The sequence below is a fragment of the Engraulis encrasicolus genome, chromosome 12 (assembly GCF_034702125.1).
Source record: "Engraulis encrasicolus isolate BLACKSEA-1 chromosome 12, IST_EnEncr_1.0, whole genome shotgun sequence".
NCBI classification, from domain to species: domain Eukaryota; kingdom Metazoa; phylum Chordata; class Actinopteri; order Clupeiformes; family Engraulidae; genus Engraulis; species Engraulis encrasicolus.
This window is the reverse complement of record NC_085868.1, coordinates 5,347,937-5,365,395: the sequence shown is the minus strand read 5'-3', so window position 1 is coordinate 5,365,395 and position 17,459 is coordinate 5,347,937. Positions and strand designations below refer to the sequence as shown.

Sequence of the window (17,459 nt, the reverse complement as noted above, 5' to 3'; positions counted from 1 at the left end):
CTCTGGAGCCTCTGGGTAGCCCCGCCCCCTCTGATGAGGAGTACCTGAGTCCCCTAGAGGAGGCGGTGGAGATGGACATTTCCTGGTCCAGGAGAACAGAGGCGTCACCCTTCAAAGAGCCACCCTCATTCCAGGTTAGTTAGCCAGTTAGCTAGCTAAATAATCTGTTAGACTCTAAACCGATCTGGGCTGCGTTTCCCCCCAAAAAATATTAACTAGTTCTACTTTAGCCTAGGTGTCTCCATAGGTCTCACATTGTCACTGTGAGTTTATACACACTCTCAAGCACATGCTCTCTGCACAATCATTTTATTTGCCTGTGCAAGAAAAAATACATTAAGTATATTGGCTAATACTTTCACCGTAGGTATAAGTATGTATAAACTTTTAGTAATGTGGTATCTTGCATCAGGACTACTTGGGCTTATGTTTCTTGTGGGAAATGCAGCCCTGAAAAGAGGGTGACTCTAACTAGCTAACTCTAACGGTTAGAATCACCTTCATTCCAGATTAGCTAGCTAGTAAGTTCACTAGTTAATCAGTCAGAGTAACATTTCCAGATCGGTTAGCTAGGTTAATTAGTAATGTTGACTAGCTACTTGATTAGATCTTCCTTACTTGAAGACTACTAAAGTTAGGTACATTGCTAGTAAATGCTAGTAAATCAATTGAACATTTAGTTGGTGAGCTAGTGAGTGTATGCATGAGAGAGTGAGGCAGTTCTTTACTGGTTACCGATTAATTTTGTCCATCAGCCAGTTAGGTAGTTAGTCCCATAGCTAGTTAATTTATTGAGCTAATTTAGAAGGTGAGTGAGTTATATTATTAGTTCATTACTTTGTTTACTTTTTCTGTCATCTTAAGGAAGTTCATCTTCAAAGCCCTTCAGGAACAGTACTGACTGTGCTTGTGCAGTATTTCTGCCTTTCAGCCTTTTTGTCTTTAGAGACAGCTGGTGCACTCTAATACAAGAAGCCTTTTATAGCTATTTTTAGGTCTGGAGAAACTTTTCTGAAGGGGTTTTCATGTCCCCAGTTTGGCATAGAGCTTGAACATTTGAAATGCTCTCACCCCATTCATGGCAGATGCACCACAAAAAACTTTTGTCTTGAGTTTCTTATAGACTAATTTTGTCTGATTCGAATCCATATAGCCATAAATTTACCTTATGCCCATGTGAAAAGATGGTGATGTAACTGATTGTGTCCCTCGGTAGACTGCAGGTTTAGGTGTGGTCCAATGATTCGATGAGCTTATCAGATGTACTGTATATGATAAACAAGTTTGCCCAATGAGTCATCTTGTGACTAGTTAACATTATGGTTGTGTAAATTGTACAGGTGTCCCCAGCTGACCAGGCCGTCACAGAGGGTCAAGAGGTGACCATGGCAGTCCAGGTGTGTGGGCAGCCCAAGCCCATGGTCTACTGGTAAGATATACGTACAAACGGTATTTGTTATCACACACAAACGCAAGGTATTACACCCACTATATGCCCTATAAGGCTCAAATTGGGTAGCCTACTGCACTATTGTGTTTTTACACCCTTCGTAATACACACAAGACATAATTATTACAAATGACTCCATTTAGAAACCCATGGTGATCTAGTGAGGGACTTCTTGACTCTAATACAGATGTGACATAAATGGCAAAGTTTATTGTTTATCACATGTACATATTGCATGTACGTATTGTGCTGGGTTTTATGTGTTTACATGCACATTTTTGGTCACAGTTTGACAGACATCACATTTGCGTTTTTTGGTTGAGATACAAAGTTGGCTGTTGAATCTGACATCCACCATATTTTATTAGTTTATTTTCAGGCTCAGAGACAGAGTGGCTGTCAAAAGAGGTAGCTTAAAAGGGATATCACCCACCGTGTTTGATTTGTTTCTTTGCAGGTTGAGAGACCAAGAGGCTTTTAAGACTGGCAGCACCACCATATTTCATTTGTTTGTTTGAGACAGGATGACTGCTAGAACTGTCATCTTTCATGTTTGGCTTGTGGTTGGGTGGTTGGGTCAAAAATGTGTGCCACAGTGTTGATGTGTACTTGCTGATTGAGAGACAGTAATCATTCACCATATATCAGTTTCATTCATCTCATCATACACTATATTTAAGTTTCCGAGTCGACAGACAGAGTGGCTGTTCAGACTGAAATCCACTTTGTTCCACTTTTTGTTTCTGTGCAGGTTGAGTGGTTGTCAAAAGGGGTAACAAATGAGATCTTCGACCATATTTTATTGGTCTGTTTCCAGGTTGAGAGACAGAGTGGCTGTGAAGACCGACAGCCGCCATGTTGTGCAGGAACTTCCTGATGGTAAATTCGAGATGAAGATCAAGTCAGCGCTGAAGTCGGACGGTGGAGTCTACACCTGCAAGATCATCAACGAGTACGGCGTGAAGCAGGCCGACTGCAAACTGGAAGTTTCCGGTGAGACAAAACTAAAGGAAAACCTTTCTATAGTAAGAGGAAAGAAACTCAGTGCTTTATTCATATTTACTCTGTGTACTTGAACCCAGTGATTTGAATCTAGTTTATTCAAACTAATGAGTTCAAGTCCACAGAATAAATTATATATTTACAGTACCTAACCAGATGCACAATACTGTAGGCATAGAGTAAAATTAATTGTCCATGTTGTCAGCAGTTGTTCATTCATCAGGTTGTATACTTACGGTATTGTATACTTATTTCATCCCACCAAGGGGTTACATACTTGTTGCACCACTAGAAATAGATCAACAACTACCGTATACAAAATGTAAAATGTAAAAATGGAAATAACAGATAACATGACTGTGCACCCAGTGTTGCCAGATGTGTCTGACCAAATCCCGCCCAAAAGGTCCTCAAAAAACGCCAGAATGCGCTAAATTCCGCCCTAATTCAACATATTACATTGACTTCTATGGGCCCAAAACGGCTGAAAAAAACGCCAAATGGCCAATTTAACCCGTTTTTACCCGCAGACGCTCATCCTAAGTAGCCCAATTGGGCGGGCACCCGCCCAATCTGGCAACAGTGCTAGCCGTCAACATCTCTCTGCCACTAATATAATATACAGCAAAAGCACAAATAATGGTTGTTCATTTTTCTTAATTCTTTGGTGCCCTTCAGCTCTCGTGGCCACGCCAGTACTAGCCGTCACCACCCCCCTGACAGATGTCTCAGTGAGGGCTGGAGATACTGCCATCTTCGAGTGTCACATGACCGGGCCACAGGAAGTGGATGTTGATTGGCTGGCCAATGGGAAGTTGATCCAGCCTGCACTGCTGGACTGCAAGATGCAGTTTGATGGGAAGAGGTGTCGCCTCCTCATGCACGCCGTTCATGAGGACGACAGCGGCACTTACACTTGCAAACTCAGCTCTGCCAAAGGTGCTTACACAGTAATTGATGTAGTCTAATAGAGTAATGCAATAGGTATTATATACATGAGGTGCTTTTTTCAACCATTCCATCTGAAAATGAATAGCAAATCCTGACGTTTTCGTCCAACGTTTCTCAAAAAGTTGCCCTGTGTACCTTAAGGTCATTGCCATTCTGGTAACAGCAAATTTATAAAACCACTATATACCATTTACCCCCAGAGGAGCTGGTGAGTACTGCCCGCCTAAAGGTTACCCCGTCCAGGGAGCCGCTCTTCACACGCAAGCTGGAGGTGCTCGAGGTCACCGAAGGTCGCAGCGCTCGCTTCGACTGCAAGATCAGCGGCTCACCGACCCCACAGGTCACCTGGAGCCACCTGGGTGAGAACACACCTGCACGTTGAGTTTTTATTGAATAATAGTCAACACATTTTAAGGCGAGACTTCACACCCCAAATGCCATTTTTCCAAAATTTGTGTGATTTTGAGATAGGGTGATTTGGGTGATTTTGTGTTTCAGAATTTGTTCCATTTACATGTCTTCTTTCAAAATAATTACAGAAAAATGTAATTAAAAGTTGTTTGATTGCTTATTTTGTGTAATTTGTATGAGTGGGTCCATGCATTTGGCATAAAATCGCCTAAATATTATACTTTATGCAGCAAAACAGAGACTTATTTTTACATCAAACCCACACATTCAACACATGTAGACAAAGGTCTTGTTCTCTACATTCCAAAGAAGGTGATATCATGGAACACACTCTTCTGCAAAGACCAGGAAGTCAGACCAAACCCTTTTTGGCCCTATTTGGCTTGTGTTGACATTAGCCTTCAAGATAGGCCAAAAAATGTTTAATAGATAGGACTATGAAACTGCTCCAGTTTGTAATGGACATAAAACCTGGCAAAATTTGTATTGGAAGTTTTCAGAATTTTATTTATTTTTTAATTTATTATGCAAATTAGGCCCTAGCTCATTAAATATGCGCACAGGCGTCCTGAATATCAATCCATGGAATACCTAATTCTCTACTACCTAGATACACCAAACTTGGTATACATATTCATATCCACCCCCTGTTTCTGTGTACCAAAGGGTTCGTGGATATGTCATTCATAGCCTGACTTAAGTAGAATGCAAAACTTCAAATGCTTTTATCTCAAAATGCAATTTTGCACATTTTTATTGCACGGTAAAGGCAATATCTCAATTTCTCTTGTACTTACACCTAACTTGGGGAAAACCTTCTTAGCCACCTATTGCAACTTTCACAGAGGGGTTTGTTGATATCTCATTCACATCTTGAGTTATAACAAGGTTTCTAAAAAAACATGGCGTTTTTTTCTTTTTTTTGGGACTTTAAACAGTATTTCATGATTTCTGGGCAAACAAAAGCAGATAGCCACAAACCCCTCTTAAGAAAGTTTCATTTTGACCCTATAAACACAATGAGTCCACATGTTTGAGTCTGGCACCATCCAATGTGGCTACAGTAGCTTTTGAAATTTAACCTTAATATGCGCATATTTAATGAGTTTTGGCCTCATATGCATAAAAATAAATAGAATTCATAAAACTTCCAATACAAAAAATCATATGTTTTATGTCCCTAATAACTTGGAGAAGTTTCATAGTCTTGTCTATTAATCTAAATGTTTTGCCTATCTAGGTGTGCAGTCTCGCCTTAAGAACATGAAAGTGAAAGCCCAATTGGGAAACTCCAACTCCCATTGTCATTGTCATTGTGACACAGCACTCCACAGCATATAACGACACTGCATTTATGCCTCACCCGTGCAAGGGGGCAGCCCCCAATGGAGCAGTGTGGCGGGACGGTACCATGCTCAGGGTACCTCAGTCATGGAGGAGGATGGGGGAGACCATTGGTTAATTACTCCCCCCACCAACCTGGCGGGTCAGGAGTCGAACCGGCAACCTTTGGAATACAAGTCTGACGCCCTAATATATAACCGCTTACCCATGACTGCCCATAACATGTAGAAATGTATAACAACTTCCTGTCTTTCTTCTTTTGACTTTATTTCAACATGAAGTCAGTCAGAATACAGATGGGATAAATGATAAGCCTGGTTCTCAGCAGACCTCTGTGTGTGTGTGTAGCTCCGGAGTCCCTGGTGGAGCAAAGCGGAACTATACTACACACATAGGTCTGGGAATCCTGAGAATGTCCCGAGCCAGAAAATTGTCAAAGTATCATTGCTACATCAATGCATCAATGGTGGCTCTCATTGAGGAGTCAGATAACAGATTATAGACTATATTGTCTCTTTAGAGATTGACAGAAAATGTTTTTGAAAGAATTTATTGGCAAACACGCACCAGCTAGGGCCCACCCAGAAAGCAGTTGTTTGATTGGTCATTGTGACATATTTTTCCAGAGGTGATTCACAATGTGATTCTAGCATGTAGGGACAGAGGCAGTTAAACTGAAATGAAAACTGTAATATTCTGTAATTATGATACAATATGCACTCATAAACCCTTCATATAATAAATGACTACTCTATGCTGTGTTTCGTAAAATGTTAGCAAATGCATATTTTTGTTTAACAGCATATTCCCCTAATTGTTAGATGAAATGGAATTGCGTTGCAAGTACTAATTCATCCCCACCAGAGTATGCTGGCCAAGAAACCAATAAAATGTGTTTTATGTTTCAATTAATTTTATTTCTTTGACCTGAATGCTACCAATGCTATTTCAAATGTCAGTGCAACTGTGATTGACATCCATATCTTTATTTGGCTAGCGGGTAAGGGATTGAACTTGCAGCCCGGGTGTCAGAAATTCAGCTCCAGACAACTGACAGATGATTAAGGGCAGGGCTGGACCGCGACAGGAAAACAGCCTGGGTATCTTTTGGTTTATCATAGACCAGTCCCTCACTCAGCCCCCCTCTTTTGTATGATGTTGTGATGAGCTCAGTCCTCTGATAGAACAATGGGCCGCCCCATCTAAATTGAGGAGCGGTCGCTCAGGGAAAACTAACAACGAAAAGATAAAAAACAAAACAGCATCGGCCTCTGAGGGTCACCGGGTCTTGGGTCACCAGGAGAATGCCCTGTATATCAGATTACTAGTCCAGGCCTGTATAAGGCTTGTGAATGACCAGTGTTCACCTCCACCACCCTGTCCTGTGACTGAGATGCCATGAGCTTGCCGTATAACACTGTCACCACACTGTTGTCATCGCTGTCCCCTACTAACATTTAGCATTAAGCATTAGCATTAAAGCATTTAACATTAAATTGCGAAACATGATCTGTTTCGCTGTATATTCACAATGCCAATGATCAATGTACGGAAGATCTTCACTCAGTCTCCTCAGCCTCTTAGCTCCCTAGTTGCCCAAATTCCTTGAATTTGAATTTGATTTGAATGTAACTCTGTTTTAGAGCACAGTGTTAATTCAACACTCAAAGAGTTTAACACTGAAACCAAATGGGACGACATATTCTCAGAATAATACTGAATTAACACTGCATTTTTTAGTGTGCAGCACTATCCTACTAATATACCATGTTACTGTCTCCTTCCCGTCCCCAGAGAGTCCTCTTGAGGAGAGTGACAATATCCACTTCCTGTGTGAGGGCGGGCGCCACTCCCTCCTCATCTCCCAGGTAACGCAGGAGCACGAGGGCTTCTACTCGGCCACAGCCCATAATCCTCATGGAGACGCAGAGTGTTCCGCAGAGCTCTACGTGCAGGAGCCACGACCAGCCATCTCCTCACACATGTACGCAAGAGTCTCTCTCTCTCCCTCCCTCTCCCCCCCTCTCTCTTTCTCTCTCTCTCTCTCCCTCTCTGTCCACACATATGAGTTCATTTCTTCAATTTCTTCCCTTCATTCATTCATTCATTCATTCATTCATTCATTCTTTCTTTCTTTCTTTCTTTCTTTCTTTCTTTCTTTCTTTCTTTCTTTCTTTCTTTCTTTCTTTCTTTCTTTCTTTCTTTCTTTCTTTCTTTCTTTCCTCCTGTCTCTCCCTTTCCTCACATGCACATAGAAGTGCCACTCACTGTCCATTTCACTGGTTTATTTCTTTCTCTTTCTCTCTACATCTCCTCCCACATCTATGTAGGAGGGCCAGTTCACTGTCCGTTCACTTCTCTTCTTTATTTTTTTCTCTATTGTCCTCTTTTCCATCCTTCTTTTGACTCTACTAATCTTTCTCTCCTCCCATAATATACGTACCATTGAAAGTGCCTCTGTCACACTCCTTCCATCCTTCCACTCCTTCCATCCCTTCCATCCATTTGCACTCTCATTTCACCCCACCCGTTCAACCCTCACTCCATCTTTCTCCTCCTCTTTCTTTCTTTCTTTCTTTCTTTCTTTCTTTCTTTCTTTCTTTCTTTCTTTCTTTCTTTCTTTCTTTCTTTCTTTCTTTCTTTCTTTCTTTCTTCATCATATTCTCTCCCCTCTCTCTCCCCTCTCTCCCTCCATCTTTCTCCTCCTCGCTCGTTCTCTCTTCATCCCATTCTCTCCACTCTTTTGATACATTTGTCAATGCAGCATTCCTTCCGCCTTCTCTTCCAGAATCCTGTAGTCCCTTGTCAGGTAATGGAGCTGAGTTGAATAAAAGGCCTGAATTCCTTGGCCGTGTGTTCGCACGTCTGCACGTGCCAACCTGCGCTACTCCACTTTACTTTATTGTGCTCCGCTTACTGGCGTCCGCACATAAATATCCTGCTGATCGCACACATCTTTTATGTCCACCAATTAGAGTTCTGCATAAAAGGCAAATCTACGTAGACATTCATCTACCGGATATTGTTTATGCACCCCCCCCTCTCTCTCTTACTCTCTCTCTCTCTCTCTCTCTCTCTCTCTCTCTCTCTCTCTCTCTCTCTCTCTCTCTCTCTCTCTCTCGTATTGATTACATTTTCCTTGCCAGTTTTTCTCTTGTTTTTCTGTAATCATTCTGTACAGCGACAGTGAGGGAATGACAGGAAATAGTTAAGGGAGAGATCGGTTAGGGTAGGGAAATGACCTCTGACCGGAATCGAACCCAGGTCCCCTGCGTGACAAAACAGTGCCTCTGCACGCCAATTTCGACCAACTCCACTTTACTCTACTTACTTACGCGCACATAAATACTCTATGCTGCTGATCACACACATATTTCATGTCCACCAATTAGAGTTCTGCATAAAAGGCACATCTAGACATTCATCTAGCGGATATTGCTTATGCAGTCATCTCTCTCTCTCCCTCTCCCTCTCTTTCCCTCCCTCTCTCTTAAATGGCTAAGTTGGAGAAAATGCCATCCATCCTAGAAGAACCCCGAGACCCGGACCCGGAGGAGAAGAGGAGGACCATGCCTGACTTTGTCTAATCCATAGCTTTTTCTTCTTCATCCTCTTTCTCTTTCCTCCCTCCTCCTCCTCCTCCTCCTTCTCCTCCTCCCTCCTCTCGTAGGGCTAAGTTGGAGAAGATGCCATCCATCCCAGAAGAGCCGGAAGTGCTGGACCCGGAGGTGGAGAGGAGGACCATGCCTGACTTCCTCAGCCCCCTGCAGGACGTGGAGGTGGTGGAGGGCAAGGAGGCGGTGCTGAAGTGCCGGGTGCTGGGCATGCCCTACCCCACCATCACCTGGTACCACAACGGCACCAAGATCGACAGCACGGACGACCGCAAGATGACACAGTGTAAGAGAGCTAAGGGAACACACACACACATGCAGGCACGCATGAACGCATGCACGCACACATGCACACACGTCCGCGCACACGCACGCACCTATGCGCGCACACACACACACACACACACACACACACACACACACACACACACACACACACACACACACACACACACACACACACACACACACACACACACACACACACACACCTGAATGAAAAATATTTAGCGGTTACACAATAGCTTTGCAATATATGCCACTGAGTAAATTGTCCAATTTAGAAGGCACTCCTCAGGATATATTGTGAAAGCTATCAATTGAAATATCTTTTGCATAATGCATTTTTCCATTTTTCATTTCCGCACCCACAATTTCCTCAGCCATGACACTCACGCATACCGTCTCCACATCCACCAGGCTCTTACACAGGAACACCTTACGCTCTGGAGGACACAGGACACACACACACACACATGCACGCACGCACGCACGCACAAACACACACACGCACACACACTGACTTGCCTGTCCTCTCTCCTCCAGACAGGGATGTCCACAGTCTGGTGATCCGCTCTGTATGTCACGCACACAGTGGCGTCTACAAGAGTGTCATCTCCAACAAGGTCGGCAAGGCCGCCTGCTACGCCCACCTCTACGTCACAGGTAAGAGGACACTATCATAAGGTCATGATAGCCTAAAGACACATACTAACCCAATACAACGGTATATGGTTGGGGTTCATTCAAAATCAAAAAATCAAAATGAGGTCCTGACATCTTTTTTTAAATCACACTATGATTGAATGATTGTTGCTTTTAATTATGATGATGCTTATTACAAAAATGATTTTCTCTCATTGACAAACACTTATATTTTGTTCATGATCATTTCATTAATACATGTTAATAAAGTGCTTGTAAAGGTTTTTCAGAGGCAGTTATTCTAAGGCGTTACCCCAATTTCTCTACTGCAGATAAGGAAATGTTATCATAAAGGAACATACTATATGGAAATTATCTAAGATCATATACTAGTCTAAACTAGCAACACCATAGAGAGCCTCAGCTAATACTGAAGCATGACAGCATGGCAACATACTGCAGGGCATTTATATTTCCCAGATTTGCTAGTCAGCGCTGTCTCCATTTCTCCAGATATCCTCCCAGAGCCCCCAGATGGTGCCCCTGTCATAGACTCCATCACAGGCAGAACCATCACCCTCAGCTGGAACCAGCCTAAGAACCTCGACCCATCTCTTGGTACACTACACTACGTCTTTTCTTTTTTTTGCTTTTTTATTGGTAGGAAGTGAATGGATGAAGGCATCCCATTCAAATTCGCTTTAGTCCTATTTCCCAAATAAGTTGATATTGTTTTTCAAAATATCTTTCATATTTTTTTATTATTTCTCTAAAAAAAAGGTCTGTATCTGATTTGTGTTTTGAATATACATCTTCTTGCCATGCCTCCTCAAATCCTTCAGAGTCGGCAAAACATGTTCTTGTTTTTTTATCCTCCACAGATCCCAGTTCTCTGCTCTATGCCGTTCAGCAACAGGCACTGGGCTCGATACAGTGGAACATAATAGCGTCTAACCTGCGGGAGACGACCTACACGGTCTCCTCTCTCTGTAAAGGGGCCCGCTACGCCTTCAGGGTCCTGGCCAGCACGGGACGAGCTTTCAGCAAACCATCTCCACCAACCGACCTGGTGCAGCTCATAGACAGAGGTACACGAAGCCCTATCTTCTAGCTCTGTCTCTGTCTCTGTCTCTGTCTCTGTCTCTGTCTCTTTCTCTCTCTCTCTCTCTCTCTCTCTCTCTCTCTCTCTCTCTCTCTCTCTCTCTCTCTCTCTCTCTCTCTCTCTGTCTCTGTCTCTGTCTCTGTCTCTCTTTGTCTCTCTCTCTCTCTCTCTCTCTCTCTCTCTCTCTGTTTGCATGTGTATGAATGCCTGTCCCTATTCCTCTGCCTGTATATGAGAGAGAAACAAAGGAGTGGAGAGAGAAAGAGGCGAGTGGAGAGAGAGACAGAGATGGAGAGAGACGGAGAGAATGAGAGAGACAGAGAGAAAGAGAGAGGGAGAGAGACAAAGAGAAAGAGAAAGCATTGACGAATTAGCTTTGCCTGCCAGGAGGAGAGATCATTTGCTATAGTTCTGGATGCATGAGTCAGAGTCGGGCGTGGGTGGCAGTTTTGCACTTTGCATGGAGCAATTGTGTGTGTGTGTGTGTGTGTGTGTGTGTGTGTGTGTGTGTGTGTGTGTGTGCGTGCGTGCGTGCGTGCGTGCGTGCGTGCGTGCGTGCGTGCGTGCGTGCGTGCGTGCGTGCGTGCGTGCGTGTGTGCGTGCATGCTTGCCTGCATGCCGTCTTGCCTACTTGCTTGTGTGTGTGTATGTGCTTGTGTGTTGTGTGTGCGTGTGCGTGTGCGTGCGTGTGCTCCACACCTGTCAGGGTTTGTTTACTTGACTAAAGTGTGTGGGCGTGTAGACTGAGAGCCATACCAAAACATATGAGCCACCCCTACACCAACATGCTGTACATCTGTTACAGAGCACTGCATATCGCCAGGCTGTTCATGAATCTGAAGTAAAGGTGCAGCATAGTATTTGGAGTTGTTTTCAGCCATACATGAACATAGATTAAAAATTGGGTGAAATTCCAGTTAAATCATAATGTAACAATGGATCTGACTTTTTCAGTGTGCACTAAGACCACAATGTAAACACATGACTAACTCTGGACATTATCAACTTGAATGCAAGGTTGTTTCAAATGTAACATTATAGACTCTGACTTTATGTACATGTACGTAAGTATATATTGTTGCATTAATGCTTGAGCTGGCCCAGCCCCGAGGTAGACTTTATGGAATGTTGTGCATGTATGTGTGCACTCTACTTAACCCTGTGCTGATGTACTTAAAGGGACACTGTGCAGGAAATGGTCATTGAAACTGCTTATTGAAACTGGGCTGCCTATTGCCAAATTTGATATTTACATCAAAGTTTACTAAGTAATTAACACATATTTTCTAGTATGGTCCAAGTAGAGTCATTTTTGCTGCTAAAAATGGCTATTTTAGGAAATTCAAAATGGCGGACCATGGAGAACATCCCCCTTTTCATGTATGAAAAGTGCCATTTTTCCAGTCATAATGAATACTTAGAATTTGATGGTGGTGGTAAGTATTCATGAAAAAAGTAACATTAGTGAATGGGCAACATGAATTCTGGAAATAAGCAACTAAAAATCTCACACAGTGTCCCTTTAAAAAAAGAAAGAAACTAACTCTTCTTGGCATATGATCTTATTGTTCTGTATATTTAATGTGCACTTTGTATCTGCAAGTGTTGTAGGCTATGATTATGTCTTTGATTGCAAGTCACTTTGGTTAAAAAAAACGTCTGCCACATGCAATGCAATGTAATGTAATAATGTGTGTGGCGTGTGTGTGTTGGTAGGTCAGTACATGCGTAAGGGGCCCGAGATCTTGGATAAGCCAGAGACTGTATTCGCTGTAGAGAACCAGCCTGCTACCTTGACCGTCACCCTCAACCATGTGCAGGCCACAGTCACCTGGAAGAGGTAAGATTCTTATTGTCACATTACTCTTGTACATATACATTATAGTACATTTACATCATGAAAAGTAAAAGCAAGACTTTTGTTGAAATAGTACTTGTGTACAGTTATACAGTACAAGGACAAGGACATTTTGAATATGAATTGCTTACTAAAACAGACCTATCGTGTGTGTGTGTGTGTGTGTGTGTGTGTGTGTGTGTGTGTGTGCGTGTGTGTGTGTGTGTGTGTGTGTGTGTGTGTGTGTGTGTGTGTGTGTGTGTGTGTGTGTGTGCGTGCGTGCGTGCGCGCATACGTGCGTGCATGTGTGTTTGTTTGTGTGCATGTGTTCTCCTACCTCTCTTACACTGTGTGTCATCTCATGTCTGTGTCTACAGGAGGGGTGTGATCCTGGTCCATAAGCCGGGCATGCATGAGATGAGCATGCCAGATGACGACCAGCATACTCTGCGGCTGGCACGCGTGCGGCCAGGTGACAATGGCCAGTACACATGCATCGTCAGCAACGCATTCGGTAGCGACATCTGCCACGTACAACTGGCTATATCAGGTATGCACGCATATACATGCACACACGTACAGTACACACATTTGATTATTTAGATCAGAGGGCTGCCTACCACTCCCTATCACACTCCATGGCTGAGGTGCCTTTGAGCAAAACACCTAACCCCACTTTGCTCCAGCGACGGTAACCAATACCCTGTAAATAACTGTAAGTATGTCAGGTTTTGATGTAATGTGATGTGATATGATATACAGTACATGCACACACACATACACAGATGAACAGAGCAGAATCTGCCATGTCCAGCTGTCATTGTTGGACACTTAAGAAAGAAACTTGTAAGAACCTTGCTTCTTTTTTCCATCTACATAGCATGTAGTACAGGCCATTTCATTGAGGCAGGCAAGGTACCTGTCTTCGAGTGCATAAATTTGAATTTGTGGGAGGGCTCTGAGCCCTTGCCTGACACCCCTAGCATTCAATCATCCTTCCATACGGCATATTTATTTAAAACACCTTGGACACAAACACAGCCCTGGCAGGACACATCTGTCTCCTAAAAGGCGTTCCCCAATTTACGACTCTTGGGATAATTTCCACCAAAAAATGTTTGATTCATTTACACAACCTTCAGGCATGCATCAACGACATCTACACTGTTACTATGGTGTCGGAGTGATTTTTTCGTCCCCAAATCTGTGTCTATTTTACTCAGGATAGTGTCCTGGCTGACTGCGTTTGTCTATGAATATTCTGACTCATCCAGATTATTTTAGTCCAAGGAGTTTAGTAGGCAAATGGGCAAATTTATGTAGCTTGAAAGAAGCTACAAAAAGATGTGCAGTTGCCTACAATTAAACTCGTTTCACTGTTCAAGCTTATCTGATGATAATGGAGTTCTAAATAATGATAGCCTCCCAGCATGTCTATATCCTTAGTACTATGAAAGCTGTTGTAATCATGTGTGTTGTAGTCATGTGCTTGTTTTCAATATGGTATTTTTAAAAGATGAATGCCGCAGTGTTTGTGATCATTAGGCTACATGCAGTATGACCTTATGTTATGTACTCTGCAGAGCCTCCTGTGTTTGAGAGCATCATGGAGGACCTGGATGTGTGTGTGGGAGAGACCACCAGGCTGGTGGTGGTAGTGGATGGAAAACCAGACCCAGACATCCTCTGGTACAAAGTAAGACCTTAAACAATCTCAGACAATACATTTGAAATGCACATACATAGAATAATGGCACAAATGGTATCTACTGTATGTGGAATAGCACATAGACGTATGTGGAATGGCGGATAGTACATACTACAGTCAAATGTGACATTACTTGTAAACTAAAACTTAAACCATTTTTTGGAAGAATAGAATTGTGATGTGTAATGTGACTTACAGTAAAACATTACCAGTAATCCTTAAATACAACACTTGTGTTCTCTGTTTCCCAGGACAACGCCCTGCTGTCTGAGAGTAGCCACTTCACCTTTGTGTATGACGACAGGGAGTGTTCTCTAGTGGTGCTGAACGCTCGAGAGGAGGATTCCGGAGTCTATACCTGTACCGCTAAGAACCTGGCTGGCTCCGTCAGCTGCAAGGCAGAACTCACCGTGCGCGTGGGTAAGGACTATCACATAGCCCCCCCAATGTTAACTGCTAGCATGGAGGTAAAGTTTGCACTGCCCTTCTCCGAGAAAGGTTGAAAGTACAGGAGAAAGGTACTCAATTATTTACCTCAAGGGGAGGTGTAATTTGAGCTTATTTCAAAAAAATGTGACAGCATCACTTTAAAGTAGAGATGCACCGGATCCAAGATCCGGTTCCGGATCCGGCAGGATAATAGGGTTTTTCACAGGATCCGGATCCGGTTCCAGGATCCAGGATCCGGTAGCCGAGTCTTTTCAGTCAAAATAGTTTGAGCCAACGTAATAAAAAGGGCCCACGTGTGCGAGTAGGCTATGTGTTTCAACCCTTTCGTATGATCCGGTATCCGGTTCCGGATCCGGTATCCAGCAGGATCCTAAAAATCAGGATCCGGTGCATCTCTACTTTAAAGCATCTGCAATGTAACACTACTATAACCATGTCTTTGGTGAAAAGAGGGAAAACCCAGAACATTGCTGAAAACAGATGCACAAAAAAACAGATGATTTCACTAATGAGTGTTTTCCTTCTGGCCAAACAGCTGAACTCATTATAATCTCCAGGCGTAAAAAACAAACAGCTGCAAAACAATATGTAGTGTTGCACAGTATTATGTTCCCTTCCTAAACCCACGCTCCCCACCTCTACACTTGACTAGCTGCCCACCTCTATTTATTGGGCCATATTTTATATTGAAGGCAATTACTGTGTGTAGTAAACAGTATGGCAGCTTAATGTGTTGCTCTTACTCGTATAACTCATTAGTTATGCAGTAAAGAATACACTCGCTTCATAATGAGTGTCAAAACGTAATTTTGTAAAAGGAGGAACGGAAGTGCTACAAGGACTCTCAAGTCTACTTACCGGGTAGTCTCCTTTCAGTTTATGTGGGTGTCAAAGAAAGAGGAGAAACTGAGGCACTGGTTTTATTTATTTATTTATTTATTTATTTATTTATTTATTTATTTATTTATTTATTTATTTATTTAATGTATGAGGCGATATGTATCAAAATGTAATGTTATTCCCAACTGTGCAGCCAAGGTGGTGATAGAGGAGCCTATGGAGGATGAGGAGACCATACTGAGGAGGATGAGGAGGCTTACGGACTACTACGACATACACAAGGAGATCGGGAGGTGAGGACACGGGCACACACACACGCATGCAACCTTACGCACTCACGTGCACACACACACACGAGCACACACACGCACACACACACACACACACACACACACACACACACACACACACACACACACACGAGCACACGCACACACACACACACACACACACACACACACACACACACACACACACACACACACACACACACACATGCATTCACGCATGCACACACCTAGTAGAAAAAATATTTGCTGGCTGCATAATAGCTTTGCAAAGTATGCCACTGAGTAAACTTTACAATTTAGAAGCCACTCCTCCTTCAGAAAGGTGTCAGCTGAAACACATCTTCTGTATTTTACGGGTATCTGCAAAGTTTCATCTCCGCACCCACAATTTCCTCAGTCATGACACCTGCATAAGCACACACACACAGGCACACACACACAGACACACACGCACGCACGCACGCCTGACTACTACAACATGCACAAGGTGCTCAGCAGGTGAGGACACAGACTTATATTTTTTACCTTATACATACGTATACTGCATACATATACAGTACATTCATACACATACACGTACAGTATATGGGTACACATTCTCGTCCTGCCCAAAATCATTATTGCTTATGTACTAACCATCCTATCCTTAAATCCTTGTGTCGTGTGCAGGGGTGCCTTCTCCTACGTGAGGCGAGTGACTCTCAAAGCAGCCAAGAGGGACTACGCGGCCAAGCACATCACGGCCAGAGGCAAGAGGAAAGAAGCAGCGCTACGCGAGATGGCCCTGCTCTCTGAGCTCGACCACGACAGGATCCTCTACTTCCACGACGCCTTCGAGAAGAAGAACATGATTGTGATCATCACAGAGCTGTATCCTTAAAAGGCCGTTTCCATCCCTTTAAAAGGTCACAAGCAAAGTGTAGCCCTCTCGTGCAGATGGGAGTGTCTGCGATCCTACTCACTATTTTCTTGTTAAGATTTAAACCTACTCCAAGCTTAACAATCGACCAAAAATGGTAATACCATACCTTAATCTGTTACTTACTATTACTTATTGTTTTGCTTGGTAATGGCATGGTAATGTTGTTTAGATGTAGTTAAATACTTTGACTGTGAGGGTGCTGGTTCAAATGTTCAGCTCAGTTTTTTTCAGAAAAGAGGCTGCACATTGTATAAAATGTGTTTTTATTTTGGGACTCTTATAGTATAACAGAGGCTCTGCATGAAAGGGTTAACAAAGTTCATGCATTCATTATGGTCTGTTGTGTATAATTTACCACATATTTCTTTTACTGTAGTGGCTACAGTGTTTTAGTAGGCTTTAGCCCACCTGGGCTGCTCATAATTAATATACAGTATAAAGTTCATATACAGTGCTGTCAAGAGGGCTGTCATGTTGTCCTTAATGGCACCCAGGTGTCACGAGGAGCTTCTTGAAAGAATAACAAAGAAGACGAGCATATTGGAGGGAGAGGTTTGTCATCTTCAATGCCCATAATTCTTCACTCCCTCATTCCATACTATCTTCAATGTTCT

General features: G+C 43.0%; 1 protein-coding gene across 4 annotated transcripts in view; it reads left to right on the top strand.

Annotated features, from left to right (window-relative positions):
• The window catches only part of LOC134459227 (striated muscle preferentially expressed protein kinase-like), a 99,846-nt gene that overhangs the window by 61,351 nt on the left and 21,036 nt on the right, over nt 1–17,459 (top strand). For all 4 annotated transcript variants that reach the window (XM_063211526.1, XM_063211527.1, XM_063211528.1 and 1 more), the window contains 17 exons: nt 1–134; nt 1,341–1,429; nt 2,268–2,443; nt 3,131–3,391; nt 3,604–3,762; nt 6,953–7,142; nt 8,829–9,058; nt 9,598–9,717; nt 10,210–10,314; nt 10,578–10,784; nt 12,515–12,638; nt 13,013–13,185; nt 14,219–14,331; nt 14,595–14,763; nt 15,827–15,926; nt 16,593–16,793; nt 17,340–17,397. The exon at nt 1–134 is cut by the window's left edge and continues 36 nt beyond it. In XM_063211526.1, coding sequence (XP_063067596.1) covers nt 1–134; nt 1,341–1,429; nt 2,268–2,443; nt 3,131–3,391; nt 3,604–3,762; nt 6,953–7,142; nt 8,829–9,058; nt 9,598–9,717; nt 10,210–10,314; nt 10,578–10,784; nt 12,515–12,638; nt 13,013–13,185; nt 14,219–14,331; nt 14,595–14,763; nt 15,827–15,926; nt 16,593–16,793; nt 17,340–17,397 — 2,609 coding nt within the window. The remainder of the gene's footprint in view (nt 135–1,340; nt 1,430–2,267; nt 2,444–3,130; nt 3,392–3,603; nt 3,763–6,952; nt 7,143–8,828; nt 9,059–9,597; nt 9,718–10,209; nt 10,315–10,577; nt 10,785–12,514; nt 12,639–13,012; nt 13,186–14,218; nt 14,332–14,594; nt 14,764–15,826; nt 15,927–16,592; nt 16,794–17,339; nt 17,398–17,459) is intronic.